The sequence below is a fragment of the Myotis myotis genome, unplaced genomic scaffold (genome assembly GCF_014108235.1).
Source record: "Myotis myotis isolate mMyoMyo1 unplaced genomic scaffold, mMyoMyo1.p scaffold_m19_p_8, whole genome shotgun sequence".
NCBI lineage: Eukaryota > Metazoa > Chordata > Mammalia > Chiroptera > Vespertilionidae > Myotis > Myotis myotis.
The window spans coordinates 77067770-77084785 of NW_023416390.1; the positions used below are offsets into that span (position 1 = coordinate 77067770).

Genomic DNA, 17016 nt, shown 5'->3' on the forward strand with positions numbered 1-17016 from the left:
GACCACAGTAACTCACTGGGCTAAGTCCTCTTGCTAACGGCGTGGCCTTGGGCAAGTGAATGTGCCTCCGTTTTCCCCTCTGAATAATGCACTGCTTATTTCTGAGAAGTGTTAATCTATGTGTTGAGCCCAGTGCATGGCACATGGTAAGTACGTGGTGTTAACTATAATTATTATTTAGGTCACCGTTGATAACCCTGTCTTTCCTACAGAACATGTTTGTCAGTGGAACTGAGAAAGCAATAAATGAAAAGAGATTGTGAGGAGAGAAGGTGTCCCTTTGTTTCCCTTTGTGAATGTGAGGCGAAGCCACAGGGAGTTGGGCACTTACGGGGCCCTCTCTGGGTGGTACTGTTGCTACTGATCAAGACGGTGCCCTTTCAGCCTCCACTTAAATCAGCTCTAGGAGAAGTCTAGATGCCACACTCCTTCCCTCGTGGTGGCAGGAAATGCCCCCTTAGGCCTGACTTGTAACGCTCAGCTCATTCTGAATGTGTTCCTTTCTTCCTGGGTCACTAGTAAAAGCGCAGAGCCCCTGGTGCCGGGAGGCCATGCTCCGAGCTGCCTCCCTGCGTCCTGTTCAGGCCCAGGCCATGCTCTCCGGCACAGATGTTGATATACTTGGTAAAACTGGTTTATCAGCCAACCCACAGAAGACTGGATTGAACTCTTTTGGATAGAGGGTAGATGGGCCTTCAGGTTCTCTCTCATCTCCTTGTTTAGAACGGTCGAAGCGCGCAGACCCTCAGCCAGTGTACAGCACCCTCATGTTTCGTGCAAGTAGGAACACCGACCGGATCCACCTCTACACCAAGGTAAGCATCATGCCGGTCATGTGGCTTGAATCATGCAAAAGGCTTCCTTTTTTCCTGTTTCAATGAGATATTTAATTTTATTAGCAAAGAGATTGGCGCCTAGTTCCTCTTCTCCTTAAAGCTGGTCCTCAGATCCCGATGGTAAGTCAGAGAGGCAACCAGCATAGTAGGCAGGAGCCCAGGCTGCAGCACCAGAGCCTCAGCTCAGATCTGTGACCAGCTCTGGAGTCTTGGACACCTCACTTCATTGCTCTGTGCCTCAGTTTCCTCAGCTGTGATACGTGGAGAGGAGCTGTACCAGGATCAAAGGAGCTGATTCCTGCAGAGCAGTCAGCACAGTGCCTGCCACAGTGCCCTCTCACAAAATGCCACTCCTGCCTGGCCACTTGTGGCAGCAGCAACAGCAGCGTCTGTACTGAGCCTCCGCCTGTCCATCTGTTCACTGGACTCCATGCGATGTCATGAAAGGGTTGCTCAGGTTCTGGCCAGAGCCTAGGCTGGTGGGGCTCGAACTTTCATCTCAGGACCTCTGTGCACCCCTGAATTCATTGAGGACCCCAAAGAGCTTTTGTTTATGTGGCTTATATCTATTGGTACTTACTATATCTAAAATTAAAATGGAAACACCTAAAAATATTCATTTATTGTTTTATTTAAGAGTAGCCATAATATAAATGTACATATTTATATCAGTAGCCTATTTTCATGAGAAACAATTGTGTTTTCCAAAACAAAAATAATTTTTAATGAACATTTACATTTGTAGCAATTTTCTCTAAAGTCTTAATAGAAGACAGTGGGATTCCCAGATCTGCCTGTGCATGGAAAGCCACTGTACAGTTGGGACAGAATGAGAACGAAAGAGGCAAATCATGTTTTACTGTTTTCACATCAACTCTTTGACGTGTGGATCCCCGGGAAGGAGCTGGGGGCCATGTGAGAACCCTTGGCCTCGGTTAACTGGTCTGAATATTTGAGGAAAAATTGCTGACATTATGAATACTTTTGTTTGGACTACAGTTTCAAATCCTAATCTGTATAAGAAAATGATATTTATAACTTTCTAAACTCATGGGCCATTCTACCGGAAGAATGCCTTTTCGAAGATAGCTATGTTGGAGCTGCACAAACTCAGTGCCATGTTATCTACTGCACCAAACATAGGCATAGACAGATGGCGCTCCGTGTAATAACTTCCAGTTCTAACGAAGATTGGAAGAACTGGATCGAAGAGCAGGAGGTGGGGAGGGTCGTGAATACAAACTTGCCGAGCAGCCTCCTCATTGGCCCACAACCTCTGTCCTGAGGCCACACCGGGAGAGGGACCCGGGCAAAGCCAGGCAGTCGGCAGCGCTCCTCTGACAGCCGGACCCCAGGCCTGGACCCCAGGCCTAGACCCGGGGGGAGCGCCACGGGCGTCTCTGCTCCCCCAGGCAGACCTGAGCCTGAACCACCCTCACCCCCGGGAGCGAGTGCCAGGCCACGCTTCCTGACCATCACATGGGAGCAACAGGGAACTGACCCCAGGTGGGCCTGAGGGTCAAGAAGCCAAAAGTCGGACACCGGGCTGAGCACACACAGGAATTCAGAAGCCCTTAACTCGTTACTCTGTGCAGTCGAAGCTGTGCTTCCTGAATCATCTGATTGGTGGTTCTCCCCTTCGGGTGGAGGCAGGGGAGAAACTGCCAGCTCCTGGCAGGGGCACAGGGGCCGGCTGCCGGGCCAGGTGCAGCCACAGCCTCGCCACCCCTCCTGGCTCAGCCACCGGCCTGGCAGCGTGGCCACCTCCTGTTCTTGACATCTCTCTTAGCAGTTTCCGGTGCATTTGTACAACCACTCTAAATACTTACATGCCCCTTTACCATAAAACATTATTCAGTTATTTCCTATACACGAGACCCGAAGCAGATGGAATGCTAACAGGTCTTTTCACAGCTACAGCAGAGTTGAGATGAGATCTTTCCTTTTGACCTTCGAAGAGCTGAAGTAGAATCTGGATGAAAACCAGCTTGCTGCCTAAAAGGACACCGCTTAAAAGGAAGAGCAGTAACAGCCATTTAGCCATTGATGTCATTAACATGTAACTCTAAAGAACTGTCCTTGTAGCCAGAATCCCAAGTCTGACTGAGTTTAGAATAACAATTATGTATATAAACTTTGAATCCGCATGTAATTTCTTTTTGTGTTTTTCCCAAAGCAATTGTGGGAGCTGGAGCGCTTTCTTTTAGCCAAGAGAGTTAGAATATGATTCGACTCTTGTTGCTATAATTTCATAATCAGAGATTCTTCTCCCCCTTTATAAAGAAGTACTTCCTGCTCCAGCCTTGTGTTTAGCTGACTACCCCTCTGCGTGGTATTTTCCCTGAGCAGCGAACGCACTGAGGCATTCAGAGAGCCCCGGGGAGCCTTCCTCACTCCTCCTCTCAGCGTCCTTTCTGGGGGGCTGTGTGGGTGGGATCTTGGGAGACGGGGCTATTATGTCATAATACAGTTCTTTACTTTTAAAATAATTGCTGGTGCCTACAGACAAAATGGATTAACAATGCCTTCTTAATCTGTAATCAGGATGGGAACCAGATGAACTGCAATTTCATTCCTTTGGATATAAAATTAGACCTCTGGGAAGATTTACCAGCAAGCTTTGAGCTGAAACAAAATCGCTCCCTGGTAAGAACAGTTCTGTGAATTTGTTGTAAATTAAAATCTGAGCAATGTTAATGACCATTTCAAGTTTAATAAAAGCGGAGCACTCGCGGCCTGTCACAGAATTCCCATCACCGGCCGCGCCGGCAGCTTACCCCGCTGCTCAGAATAAACGTGAGCTCCGTTTCCGTGGTGAGTGATCACACCCAGCGTGGCTGCTCCTGCGGATTGAATCATCCTCACATTTAATGCCTCGTTCACGGGAGCAGCAGCTGTGATCGTGGTATCTGTCAGATCACACTTTATCTGTGAGGGCCCAGTTCTAACCTGACAGGTTCTGAGAGCGGAGCTGAGACCATGCGAGGTGACTCTCGATTCCTTGTGAGAGCACCAGCCTGCAGTGCCGGCCACGCACCTGCCAGGGAGGCCTCGGTGCTCACCTGCGGCCCGTTTCCCTTCCCTGCAAAGGAGGGTCAGCGTGTGCAGGGCGGACCCAGCAGGCAGTGTACCGCTTTCTACAAGAAAACAGCGATTACGTTTTTCCCTTTGAGGAGAAATCAAACATTGCCCGTAGGGGGCTGCACCTGTCTTAAAGGGAAAGGTAGCACTGACTTACTTTCTTCAGTGTCATCTATTTGTGATTCGCAGATTCCCAGAAGATAGCCAGCTGTGTATATTTGACCAATAAGTAAGATGAATGTTACTCTAATAAAAATGCCCAGGTTTATTGATGGCTGCCTTCCTGCGATTACTTAAGTCGTGGGGTTCAAAGCGATTCTCAGGTGTTGCCGTGCCTGTCAGTCACGACTGCCACACCTGCTGTCCCCAAGGCCAGCTTTGCCCCGGTCACGGCTTCCACCCAGGGCCTCTGTCGGCCTCACTGAGCACATGGCTGCAACTGGTCCCTGGGAGCCAGGGACGTGTGCCAGGTGCCCTGAAACGTGCCTGCAGAGTCTCTGGATCAGGAGACGCCTGCAGAACTGGCCGTAGGAGGTTCACGAGAAGGAGATGAACCATCAAACCGAAGAAAGCTTTCACTATCCCCCAAGAAGCCTGTTTGGGGTATATAAAACTCAGGTGCCCGACGTTGTACGTAGCCCCACTTCAAAGGAAGGCATGCGGTGCGCTGCATGCACTGTTTCACCTCTCATCTCCCGGCAGATTTTGCGGTTTGTGCGCGAATGGAGCAGCCTCACGGCCATGAAGCAGAGGGTGGTCAGAAGGAGCGGGCAGCTGTTCTGCAGCCCAGCTCTGGCATTCGAAGAGGCCACAAAGCAACAGACCAAACAAAACAGCACAAAAAGGTATGGGCGGTCCTTCTCTTTCTGTTTTGTATTTTAACATATATATATATTATTGATTTTAGAGAGGAAGGAAGAGGGAGAGATGGAAACATCTGTTTTGTATTTTATTACTTGTCATGGTTATTTCTTAGTGGGGAGGTGTGTGTGTGGGGGGGGGGGGGGGTTTGAGGCATTTGTGTAACCACTAAAGAAATCCAAGATTCGATTGTCTGTTCTTCTCAACATGAGTCGCACTCACCCAGCCCTGGACCCTGGCTCACAGGAAGACATTTCCCTGTGAGGACAGCAGGACACGCCTCTGGGCCCGTCTTCCCTGCATCCCGGCCGAGGGTCTCGGTGCCATGCACAGGGGGGCTGGTCCTGGTGGCCGCACCACCACCCAGGTGGTAGAGATAACGGTTACGCCTGTGGTTGGAAACGAAATGAAAGGAGAGGTTGGGCGTCTCGTGTTTGCAGCTGTTTGCCTCTGTCATCACAGATGATAATCTCTGTACATGTCCTTTCCTTTCTTGGCATCATAATCATCTCTGCCTCACTTAGGTCTCACGTCCCCTTGTGTGATCCCGCTCTCTGTAGATTCTTTCCTCAGCACGAAGCAGGTTCCGGGAAGGGCAGGTGGCTGTGTGCTGCCCTCTCTTCTCTGAAGGGATCACAAAGCACCAGCGGCCACATGGCAGGAAAACCCCCTGGCCCTCCTGTGTCCATACACCTTAGCCTCCTCCACCCCCACATGCCATCGTTTTGTGATCTCCGGCCTTTCCTGTGCACTCAGGTGAAAAAAATTCACCAGTGGTTTAGGAAAGGATGTGGTTGATTAAATAAATGATATCCCCACACAGTGAAAAGTCTCTTCAGCTGTTTCAGAATATGGCAGGTGGTATATTCATATGGGAGAACAAGGAATGACACTTGTGATAATTCATTAAGGGTAAAAATAAGTATATAAAAAGGATGGAGACACAAATATATGTAATTGCTACTATTGACGTAAAAAGTATCTGGAAGGATACCTCAGAAAATCTCCCCAGAGCTTTCTCTAGGACAGTGGTTCCAGCTGGGCCAGTTTTACCCCCAGGGTGACAACTTTTAGTTTGTCAAAATCAGGGGACACAGCAGGGGAACACCTAGTGGCCAGAGGCCTGGGGTATTGATAACAATCCTGCAGTGAGCAGCACTGCACTCCCCAGCAAAGAGTTTTCTGTTTCAGAGTGTCAGGAGTGCCACCACTGAGCAGTCTTGCTGTAGACCACAGATCAGGGGACTTGGGGAGATGGTAGGAACTTTGTACTTTACTCCAGGATCACAAACTAATGACGAAAACAAAGCAGGAATCGTAAATGAACAAATGAGGTCAGGTGTAAAACTAGAAAAAGATGGGGCAGGAGATGGAACTATGGCAAATTGTAAAGTGCACAGCCCATCTAACATCATTTAAATTCAGATTTAAAAATAAACTACTGCATGACTCTGCTGAGTTGGTTTATTTATGAGCTGCCAGTTTTGGACTCTTGCTTAATGTCTTCTGTACTGAATTTTTCTCAGGAGCATATATTACTTTATATAAAAAATACATTTAAAATATGTGTGTGTTTATACATAACGCACACCTACACATACATATACACACATATATAACAAAAAGCATGGTGCCTATTTTATTGTTCTCAATACTTATTCTAGTCCTCTCTATTTTCTCATTTTTATAACCACAGTCAGAGTTAACCACAGCCATTTCTAGTTTCTTCTCCATCAGACATGGATGACCACTTAAAGAATCTCTTGAGAAAGATGACTGGTCAGGCTAAAAGCAAGTCTGATAAAATTGATACAAACCAAAGTTACTTATAAAATTACTAGAGGCCCGGCGTGCGGAAGTCGTGCACAGATACAGTCGCTAGGCCTGGCTTGCCATCTTCCCAGGCTGCCAGCAGCCAGCTCCCGGCTTCACCCCGTCACCACCCACCCCCGGTTCCCCATTCTCCATCAGGTGATTGGAGCCTGCCTGGCAGGGGAAGAGACCGAGAGGTTTGCCGATTGAGCAATTGGGGCCTTCGGGCTGGGGGCAGCTCCTGTGTTGAGTGTCTGCCCCCTGGTGGTCAGTGCAGGTCATAGCAACCAGTTTTGCCATTTGGTCGATTTGCATATACCTTTTTATTATATAGGACTAGAGGCCCGGTGCACAAAAATATGTGCACTCGGGGGACGGGGGGGTCCCTCAGCCCGGCCTGTGCCCTCTCGCAGTCTGGGACCCCTCGGGAGATAACAACCTGCTGGCTTAGGCCTGCTCCCGGGTGGCAGAGGGCAGGCCCAATCCCTAGGTGCAGCCCCTGGTCGGGCTCAGAGCAGGGCCGATTGGGAGGTTGCGATGCCACCCTCAGTCACGCTCAGGGTAGGGCCGATTTGGGGGGTTGGGGCACCACCCCCGTCACACTCAAGGCAGGGTCGATGGGGAGGTTGCGGCGCCACCCCCTGTCACACACAGAGCAGGGCCAATCATGGGGTTGGGGCACTGCCCCCTGTCACGCACAGAGCAGGGTCGATCAGGGGGTTGAGGAGCTCCCCCCTGTCACGCACAGAGCAGGGCCCATCAGGAGGTTGGGGAGCTGCCCCCTGTCATGCACAGAGCAGGGCCTATCAGGGGGTTGAGGAGCTCCCCCCTGTCACTCACAGAGTAGGGCTGATAGGGGAGTTGGGGCACCGCCCCCTATCACACACAGAGCAGGGCCGATCAGGAGGTTGGGGTGCCGCCACTGTCACACTCAGGGCAGGGCCGATGGTGAGGTTATGGCTCTACCCCATCAAACACAGAGCAGGGCCCGTGGGGCGGGGGATGGGGGGTTGGGGCGCCGCACCCTGTCACACACAGAGCAGGGCCCATTAGGGGGTTGGGGTGCCGCTCCCTGTCACACACAAAGCTGCAGGGCGATCAGGGGGTTGGGGAGCTCCCCCCTATCAGGCACAGAGCAGGGCTGATCAGGGGGTTGGGGCGCCTTCCCCTGTCACAAACAGAGCCGAAGGGCGATCAGGGGGTTTGGGCACTGCCCCCTGTCACGCTGATCCCGGTGCCGGGAGGCCTCGCGGCTCCGCTGATCCCGGTGCTGGGAGGCCTCGTGGCTCCGCTGATCCCAGTGCTGGGAGGCATATTACCCTTTTACTATATAGGATATTGGCCTGGTGCGTGGGTGGGGCCGGCTGGTTTGCCCTGAAGGGTGTCCTGGATCAGGGTGGGGGTCCCGCTTGGGTGCCTGGCCAGCCTGGGTGAGGGGATGATGGCTGTTTGCAGCTGGTCACACACCCTTCAGGGTGGGGGTCCCCACTGGGGTGCCTGGTCAGTCTGGGTGAGGGGCTGAGGGCTGTTTTCAGGCTGGGACTGAAGCTCCCAACTGCTCCTTTCTTTCTTTTTTTTTAAATTCTGGGCCAGCTTTAGCTCTGGCTCCAGCTCTTAGGCCTCTGCTGCTGAAAGTAGGTATCTGGTTTGTTTAGGTTCTATAATCGAGACACTGTATCAACTCCAGCTCTGAGATCCCGGCTGGCTGAAAGCTGGTTTCCGGGGTTTTGTTTAGCTTCTATATTTGTTACAATGTTTCTTAAACTGCAAGCTCAGAGGCCGGCAGCAGCAGGCAGGGAACGTTGGTTTCCTCCGTCACTGAAGCAAGCAAGCCTCATGTTAGCTTCCAGCTGCCTGGCTGCCGGCCGCCATCTTGGCTGGCAGTTAATTTGCATATCGCCCTGTTAACCAATGGGAAGGGTAGCGGTCGTACGCTAATTACCATGCTTCTCTTTTATTAGATAGGATGTGCAGTGATATCTTATAGATACCACGTGTGTTAACAAGCAGCAAAGTAAGCCGTTGGACATGTGTTTTTAAGAGCTCACTCTGGCAGCAATTAGAAGGTTAGATTGAAAGGGTGATACTCGAGTTGCGGAGATGAGTTGAGTTAGTTTTCTGTTGCTACCATGACAAATTATCACAAACTCAGTGGCTTAAAGCAACAGTGGTTTATCATCTTGGGGTTTTATAAGTTGAAGCCTGAGTTTCTCTGCTGGTTTCTCTGCTCTGCATTTTATAAAGCTGAGATCAAGATGTGGGCCAGCTGGGCTCTACTGATAGTCTGGGAAGGAGCCATTGCTCATTCAGGTGGTTGACAGCATTCAGTTCCTTGTGGTTGTAGGACTTAGGTTTCCTTGCTGGCTCTCAGCTGGGGGTTGCTCTTAGCTTCTAGAGCAGTGGTTCTCAACCTTCTGGCCCTTTAAATACAGTTCCTCTTGTTGTGACCCAACCATAAAATTATTTTCGTTGCTACTTCATAACTGTAATGTTGCTACTGTTATGAATCATAATATAAATATCTGATATGCAGGATGGTCTTAGGCGACCCCTGTGAAAGGGTCGTTCGACCACCAAAGGGGTCATGACCCACAGGTTGAGAACCGCTGTTAGAGGCTTCTTCCTAGTTCTAGCACAAGGATCCCTACATCTCAGGGCCAGCAAAGTTGTGTGAACTCCTTGTGCTTGGAATTGTTTACTATCTTAAGGTCAGCTGATTAGTAAATTTAATTTCATCTGCAAAGTCCTTTTACAGCATTACCTAGATCCATGGTCGGCAAACTGTGGCTCTCGAGCCACATGTGGCTCTTTGGCCCCTCGAGTGTGGCTCTTCCTAAGCCTTAGGAGTACCCTAATTAAGTTAATAACATTGTACCTACCTATATAGTTTAAGTTTAAAAAATTTGACTCTCAAAAGAAATTTCAATCGTTGTACTGTTGACATTTGGCTCTGTTGACTAATGAGTTTGCCGACCACCGACCTAGATGAGTTATTGATTGTGCCGGAAGCCGGTCCATTCTTGCTGCTTGACACAGTCGCTGCAGGAAAGAAACATCTGCACAGCATATGTTTCAAGGGACCTGGCGTATATAGCATACTGTTCTTAATATGTTTGCTCCCCTTAGCGCTGTGTGTTTTAACCAAGGTCACCTCTCCGAGAAAGGTTGTTTCCCCAGGTAGGGATTTTTCCCTGAAGTCAGGGAGGGGATAAAACTCCTTAACTAAGTGCCAGGCGGGTAGTTAATCACTTTAACTACAAACAATCATGCTTAAGCTACATAATCTTTACTCCCTGGAATGGAGATAAGAAACGCCCTAACCTTTGCAATAGAAATTGACAGGATTAAAATCAACTGGTATAAATACGGATGTAACAAGACAATAAACAGCAGAACTTCGCTGGAGATCCAGACCAGAACTTGGCTGGAGATCCTGGCTAGAGATCCTGGCTAGGCTGCTGATCAACTGAACGCTGTCTCTGTGTCATTCCTTCTTCGCTGACTCCATCCACACCTTTGGGGACCCCTGGACCTGCTGGGGTTGGACCCCGGCATGATTGGATACTGGAGACAGGAATCCTAGGGAGATGTCTTTAAATTCTGCCTACCACACAAATTAAAAGACTATTGTAGTAGACCTGGAAAGAACAAAAGATGAGGGCTTTTTATGAAGTCATTAGCAATGGGAATGGAGAAAAGAAAATGAAGAGCAGTGCTAAGGAGGTCGTTCTGAAGACCTTGGTCATTGACTAGAGAGGGGGGGCTCCAGGGAAACTGGCGTAGCAGAGCATGACAATGAAACTGCGTCCCCATAGAGGGCGGTACTTTGAGGAAGCATGCCGACTCTCACCGCGGAACCCCACTGAGTCTCAGTAAAGTGGAGTAACCACGCCTCTCTGGAAGCAGGTGTGAAGGGCAGGGCTGTATGAGGAGGGTTAGACACTGGACGCCTTTCCCCGACTGTCCTCCCAGTTTACTTTCTAGAGAAGTGGGACCAAGGTTGGCATCAGGCTCAGTGTGTTTCCATATTCTTCACTCAACTTCCAGATCTCCAGCAGCCACATTTCATTCCCGAGGCAGATTATTCATCTCTGAAAAAAATGGAATGGCCTTAGAATAAAGACAAATAGGTACTGCTTTTTAGGAATTCCCCCCAAAAGCAATGGCTAACCCCCCAATTAGATTACCCTCCAGTGCTGTCCACCAGTTTTCAGGCTCATCCCAGCTCAGGGCCTGCAGTCAGCTTTTGAGCAGCTCACTCTTCAGTGTGAATAGAAGCCAAGGTCACCAGCCATTGTTTGGGTTCCTAAGTGAGTTCTCATTTGGCAGAGGCAGCCCTGGTCCCGTTGGAGCCCTGTTGAGTTTAGGATGCCAACTAGTTATCCTCCAGCCACAGCTCATCTCCAAAGCAGGTGGGCAACCTGGAATCAGCAGGGTTTTCACTGGTGTGGACCACTTTCCACACACACTCACTCCTCTCTTCTTACAAAACTTGCCATCCTCTGTCGCAGCCCCATCCAGGAAGTAGGTAGCAGACAACATTCTTCCTTCCCTATTTGTCAAAAGTGGGAATTACCATAATCCATTTGAGAGTTGATGTACTTACATGAACTTCATAGCAAACTCAGTGGAAAATTAAATATTGGTAACTCACAGCTATGTTTGAAAAGTTATCCCCCTGCCCCCTCCATTTGGAGTTGATTGATCTCTTCCTATGGTTTCCAAAAATCTGTGCTAAAAATAAAAACTCTTGTAGGAAAGGTTATTTTTAGTTCTTAAATCTCTGAATAGATTTCGAAGCATCTTTTATCTATCGATGAGTTAATCAGATACTTTGTCTATTCCTGGAAATTGTCTGCTGATCTGTGTGTCACTGAAACTTCCTTACCCTAAGGGCTACTCCAGATCAATAAAAGATTCGAGCAGCCTGAGCATGGGTGGACGTCCTTCGGGACTTGGCCGCCTGGTTCCCCAATATTGCAAAATTAAAAAAAAAATAAATAAAGTTACTGAATTGGGTTTCTAAGCTTTTAAACATTGAATAATACCTAAGGCAAGACTTAATATCCCTTCACCCCTCAAAGCTATGAAGCTTTTTAGTTTATTTAGAATCCACTGAAATACTTTCGTGAAGTGTTTCTGTCAAGGGAATAAAATGGTTGAAGAAATGGGGGGGGAGAAGTTTACAAAGTAAAATTAGAGAATTTTAAAGGAATTCACTATAATTCTTTATTGCTTTAAGAAAGACACACACTAGAAATACAAATGTATGAAAAGATAATCACCCTTACTCTTAACAGGAGAAATGCAGACTTAAAGCTATAATGAGATACCTATCACCATTAACAGAGAAATTTTATTTTTAAAAATATTTTTATTGATTTTTAGACAGAGAGAGAAACATCGATGTGAGAGTGAAACATCTATCGGCTGCCTCCTGCACTCCCCCTACTGGGGACTGGGGATTGAGCCTGCAACCCAGGCATGTGTCCTGACCTGGAATCAAACCAGCAACCTTTTGGTGCAAGAAGTTTTCAAATGACATACCTGGTACTAGTGGAAGTGTGAGGAAACAGGCGCTCCCATTCATTGCTGGTGGGTCTGTATTGGAACAAACTCAAATGAGAGCAATGTGTCAGAAGCTACCCAAATTTAAAGCGCCAAGACTTTGACCTGGCAATTCTACTTCTGGGAATTTATTTTATATCTATTTCATGTGTAGAAAATATCATGTATAGTGATATTTATGACAGCGTTGTTTGTGACAGCAGAGGCGGGGACAACCAAAATACCCATTAATCAGAGGCTGGTTAGATACATGGTTTGTCCAAATAATAGAATATTGCAGCCATTTAAAACACAGGGCAACTCTGTGTGTACCGAGCAGAGATCCTGAGATGTATGGTTAGGTAAACAGAGCAAGGTGACGACAACTATGTATGTGATGCTACCGTTTGTTTTTAAAGGGAACGGGTATAATGGGGAGTGTCTGCTAGTGAGTTCAGGGTTCTTTCTGAGGTGATAAAAATGTTCTGGAACCAAGTAGTGGTGATGGTCGTACATCTGGTGACCATACCAAAATGCACTGGATTGTAAAATTTAAATTGTTAAATTTAGTGCTATGAGTTATGTGTCTGTAAAAATACTGAGGTAAGTAAATCAAATGTATAACTTATATACAGAAAAAAAAATTTTTTTCTAAAAAGATTTGTTAAAAACTAGCAGCAGAGATAGCTTTGGGGGAGGTGAAAAGGATGGGAAATACACTATTGCCTGTCGTTTGAATTTTGAAATATGTGCAGTATGTATCACCTAATTGAAAAGTAATAAAATACTTTATAAGAAAAAGGAAATCTATTAATTGTTAAATCTACTTTAACAACATAAAAGCAAATTTCTAAAATTTACCTAAAATTGCAGAACTATTCCATTGTGATTTAAGTTTGATTTTGTCAAGCTCCCAAATGAAGTACTCAACAAATGAAGAAATTTATGTTTGAACTGATTAAAAAAAAAAAACAACTATAATAGGTGTTAACTACCAGAGAAACTGGGCCATGCTAATTAGAAGGACTTAATTGGGTAATTGCATTTCACCTACTTACATTCCCCCATCACCTTTAATTGGGATAACTTTCCTCCTCACTTCCAGCCCCTACCCTTGTGTGGGAATGATGGTGCCGTGAATCCCACAGCAAGAGTGGCTTCACTTCAGTGGCAGTTCTGTAAACCCAGATGGGCTGATAATAATGGGAACAACCTTGAGATTAGGGCAGATGTGATTGAACCTGTTTAACTAAAAAGAGAACCACTTTACCTGAAATGCTGATTCTCTATTACAACTGATCAAGGTGATTTGTGGAACCATGAAGAGGAGGCCAGGAGAGGGGAAACGCTGTTAGAGATTTCCTGCACTCTACCCAAGGCTGCCAGTGTGCATGCGCTCCATCATTTCTCATCCCTACGCCCACTCTTTCTTCCCTCTAAGGAAAATGGGTCCGTAGAACACTGAATGGCTCCTCAATTTCTTAGAAAAATAAATCAAATGTGGAAGAAAGAGATGTGTTTCCCACACGTGGTGACCAGTATAAAGGGAGAAAATGTCATCCCCTAACTTTGGCATCACACATCCAATAGACAGGTCTCGCTTTTTCTCTCCTATCGCCTTTGCAAGGAGTGATGTGAACAGGAAATGTCTTACCAGGGAGAGAACATCTACCTAACAGGTCATTGTTTTAGGTACATAACTAAAGAAGATGTTGCTGCAGCCTCGATGGACAAAGTGAAGAATGCGGGGGGCCATGTCCGTCTGATCACCAAGGAGGCTGGGCCGCAGGACACGTCTACAAAGTAAGGCCTGTTTACTAGTCGGGCGCAGCAGCACTGAGACCACTGCTTCCCATTTTTGCATTCATTTTTGTAATTGTGCTTTTCCCTTGTGTGGCCACCTTACAGGTTCCAAAGAGCTTTCACAATACAGTAATTCTTCAGTTCTCATAGCAACCCTGTGAGGCACATGATGGCCTCATCTTGGAAATTAGAGACAAGAAGGTTATTTTGAGGACCCTGAGATCAGGTAGACCAAGTGACCTGCCCAGGCCACTAAGATGCTAGGAGGCCTGAGGTCAAATTGTCCTCTGCCCCCTAATACTGAGCTCTTTCTTTCCTAAGAAGTTTTCTTCTAACGCTTCTAATAAGCAGCGTAAAACATAGGCAAACAGCGGTTGTAATTCCCACATAGGCCTTTTCAACACAATTGAGTAATGCACCTTTTTCTTTTATCCTAACAAATTGAGCACAGGTCCTACCACGTTTCATTTCTAATTTTAATTCAGTCAGACTCTGAGTTTACCTGTAGGAGGCACATGCTTAGCAAGTCTTCGGTTCTAACCCTATGGACACTGTTAGCTACTTGGCTCGGTCACTTTACGGACGTGACAGTTTCCCGTGGGCCAGCGGAGCCGGAGGACAGGTCCACGGGAGCCTTGGGAAGGGGCTGTGTCCCAGGGAGGTGTGCACCGATTGGAGAGCTTTAGCTGGGATTTCACAGTAGCCAGTCCTGTCCCAGCCTGAAGAGCATTTCTAACTTCTCCAGATGTTTCCAAGTCTGATTGTTTAACTTGATGATATCTAAATTCCCAAGAGATGCGGCACATTTGTATTCAAATCAACTTTTTTAAACACACCATTCTTCCCTGTATTTGGCATCGAGTCGAGAGTGCTGACTGTAGTGTTTCATTTCCACACAGAATCACAGAATCTGCGGGTTCTATGTTTACTGTTTATCAGCATAGAAATCCTGAAGACCATTACATGAAGTTAGGCTTATTAAGACTAGTGTATTAATTAGCTATGTTCTGTTCAATTCTAGGGAGTGTCTTGACGATGGAGCCTCTGTCCCATCTCTGACTCCCTGCCTAGCGCAAGCTGGTCTCACTGTGAAGCCTCCTGCATCCAAAGGCTACCTGCAAGCTGTGGATAATGAAGGGAATCCACTTTGCCTCCGCTGTCAGCAGCCCACGGGCCAAACTAAGCAAGAGTGCAAAGCGAACGCTTGGGATTCACGGTTTTGCTCTCTGAACTGTCAGGAGGAGTTTTGGATTCGTTCTAATAACAGTTACCTGCGAGCCAAAGTATTTGAAATTGAACATGGTGTGTGTCAGCTGTGTAATCTGAACGCACAAGAACTCTTTTTACGTCTGAGAGATGCTCCTAAAAGTCAGCGCAAGAGTCTTCTGGATGTTACCTGGACCTCAAAGCTCCCTCTAGATCAGGTAAGTTATAATTGTGTGGCAGACAGAAGGCAGTGTTGTACTGAGGGATGGATTCTGACTCACTCTCCTTTTAACTTTTCATATGAGAAATCTTAAATATACACACAAAAGTAGAGAGAATGATGAACCCATAACCCATCACCCAACTTTAACAGTTATCGACATTTTTGCCTTAATTTTCATCTGTCCCTTACCTCAATTCTTTTTTTTCTCCTGGAATTATTTTAAAGCAAATTCTAGACAACACTTCATTTCATCCTTAAATATTTTCGTTATGTATCCCTCATAGATAAAGACTTCCTTCTTTCCCATCCTCTTTCCTTCCCTCTTTTTTTTTATGTCTGTCTTGGAAATTTAATGCCATACCCCCAATAGCCATTACCAAAACAATGGTAATTTCTTGATTATAATAAGTCTGTGTTTGGTTTCCCACCTAGATTGTCTCAAAAATATCTTTTCAGACAATCTGAAAATGCCTTGTTCAGATTAGATCAAAGTATGGCCCTTTGAAGTATGACATGGCGTTTAGTCATGCCTCTTACAGTCTCTTTACTCTGTATTGCCCCATTCTTTCTTACACCATAAATTGCTGAGGAAACTGGATCATTTGCCTATAGGATTTCCCACATTCTGGATGTGTCTCCCCGTATTCTCGTGGTATTATCTGACATGGTTCTCTATCTCCCTGGTTTCCAGAATAATGGTTATAAGATATAGAGGCTTAATTAGATTCTTGTTAAATTATTTGGGGAAGAGATCTTAACAGATGATACATTGCATCAAGAAACACCTATGAGGAGCCTCGCCGGTTTGGCTCAGTGGATAGAGTGTCAGCCCATAGACCGAAGGATCCCAGGTCTGATTCCAAAAAAAAAAAAAGAAGCACCTATGGGGAAACCTCATACTGTTTTCCATAGTGGCTGTGCCAGTTTACACCCCCACCAGCAGTGTACAAGGTGTCCTTTTTCTCCACATCCCCAATAAATTAAAAACACACACACACACACAACAACTATGGTCCAGTTGTTCTACTTTTCATGATGTTAGTACTGAATGACAAAGGGCAAACAGATAAAATGCAGTTCATTGCAATGAGAAGGAAACATATTCATCTGTTGTAAAATCAGATGTTAGCAGAGCAATTTATAACAAAATATTGTCTTTAGACTCATCAATATTCGATTTGATTCCCAAAACTCAATTGGATTTCTAATGTTGTGATTTAATCAGTTCTAAACTTCAAACTAAAGCAAAATGTATAATTTTATAGTGAGCTGAGTTTTTTTGTTGTTAATCCTCAACTGAGGATATCTTTTTCATTAATTTTTAGAGAGAGTGAAAAGGAAGGAGGGAGGGAGAGAGAGAGAGAGAGACAACCATCGATGTGAAAGACAGACATCAATTGGTTGCCTCCTGCACGTGCCCTTCAGGGCCAGGGATTGAACCTACAACTCAGTTACATGCCCTTGACCGGGAATTGAACCCATAACCCTTCAGTGTACAGGCCGATGCTCTGATCACTGAGCTACCCCAGCCAGGGCAGCGAGCTTAATTTTTTAAAAAATCACTTCTGAGCCACTCTCTGCCCACTAAAATATTGTCAAATCATATATTTTTATTTACCTATTATTGCTGAATTATGATAGAATTCA

At 46.4% G+C, this 17016-nt stretch overlaps 1 protein-coding gene across 1 annotated transcript in view; it reads left to right on the plus strand.

Moving 5' to 3' along the window:
* ZRANB3 (zinc finger RANBP2-type containing 3) overlaps nt 1–17016 on the plus strand; it is a 243488-nt gene that overhangs the window by 221706 nt on the left and 4766 nt on the right. Inside the window, exons 15-19 of the mRNA XM_036320667.1 lie at nt 724–815; nt 3381–3482; nt 4620–4762; nt 13830–13940; nt 14962–15364. Coding sequence (XP_036176560.1) covers nt 724–815; nt 3381–3482; nt 4620–4762; nt 13830–13940; nt 14962–15364 — 851 coding nt within the window. The remainder of the gene's footprint in view (nt 1–723; nt 816–3380; nt 3483–4619; nt 4763–13829; nt 13941–14961; nt 15365–17016) is intronic.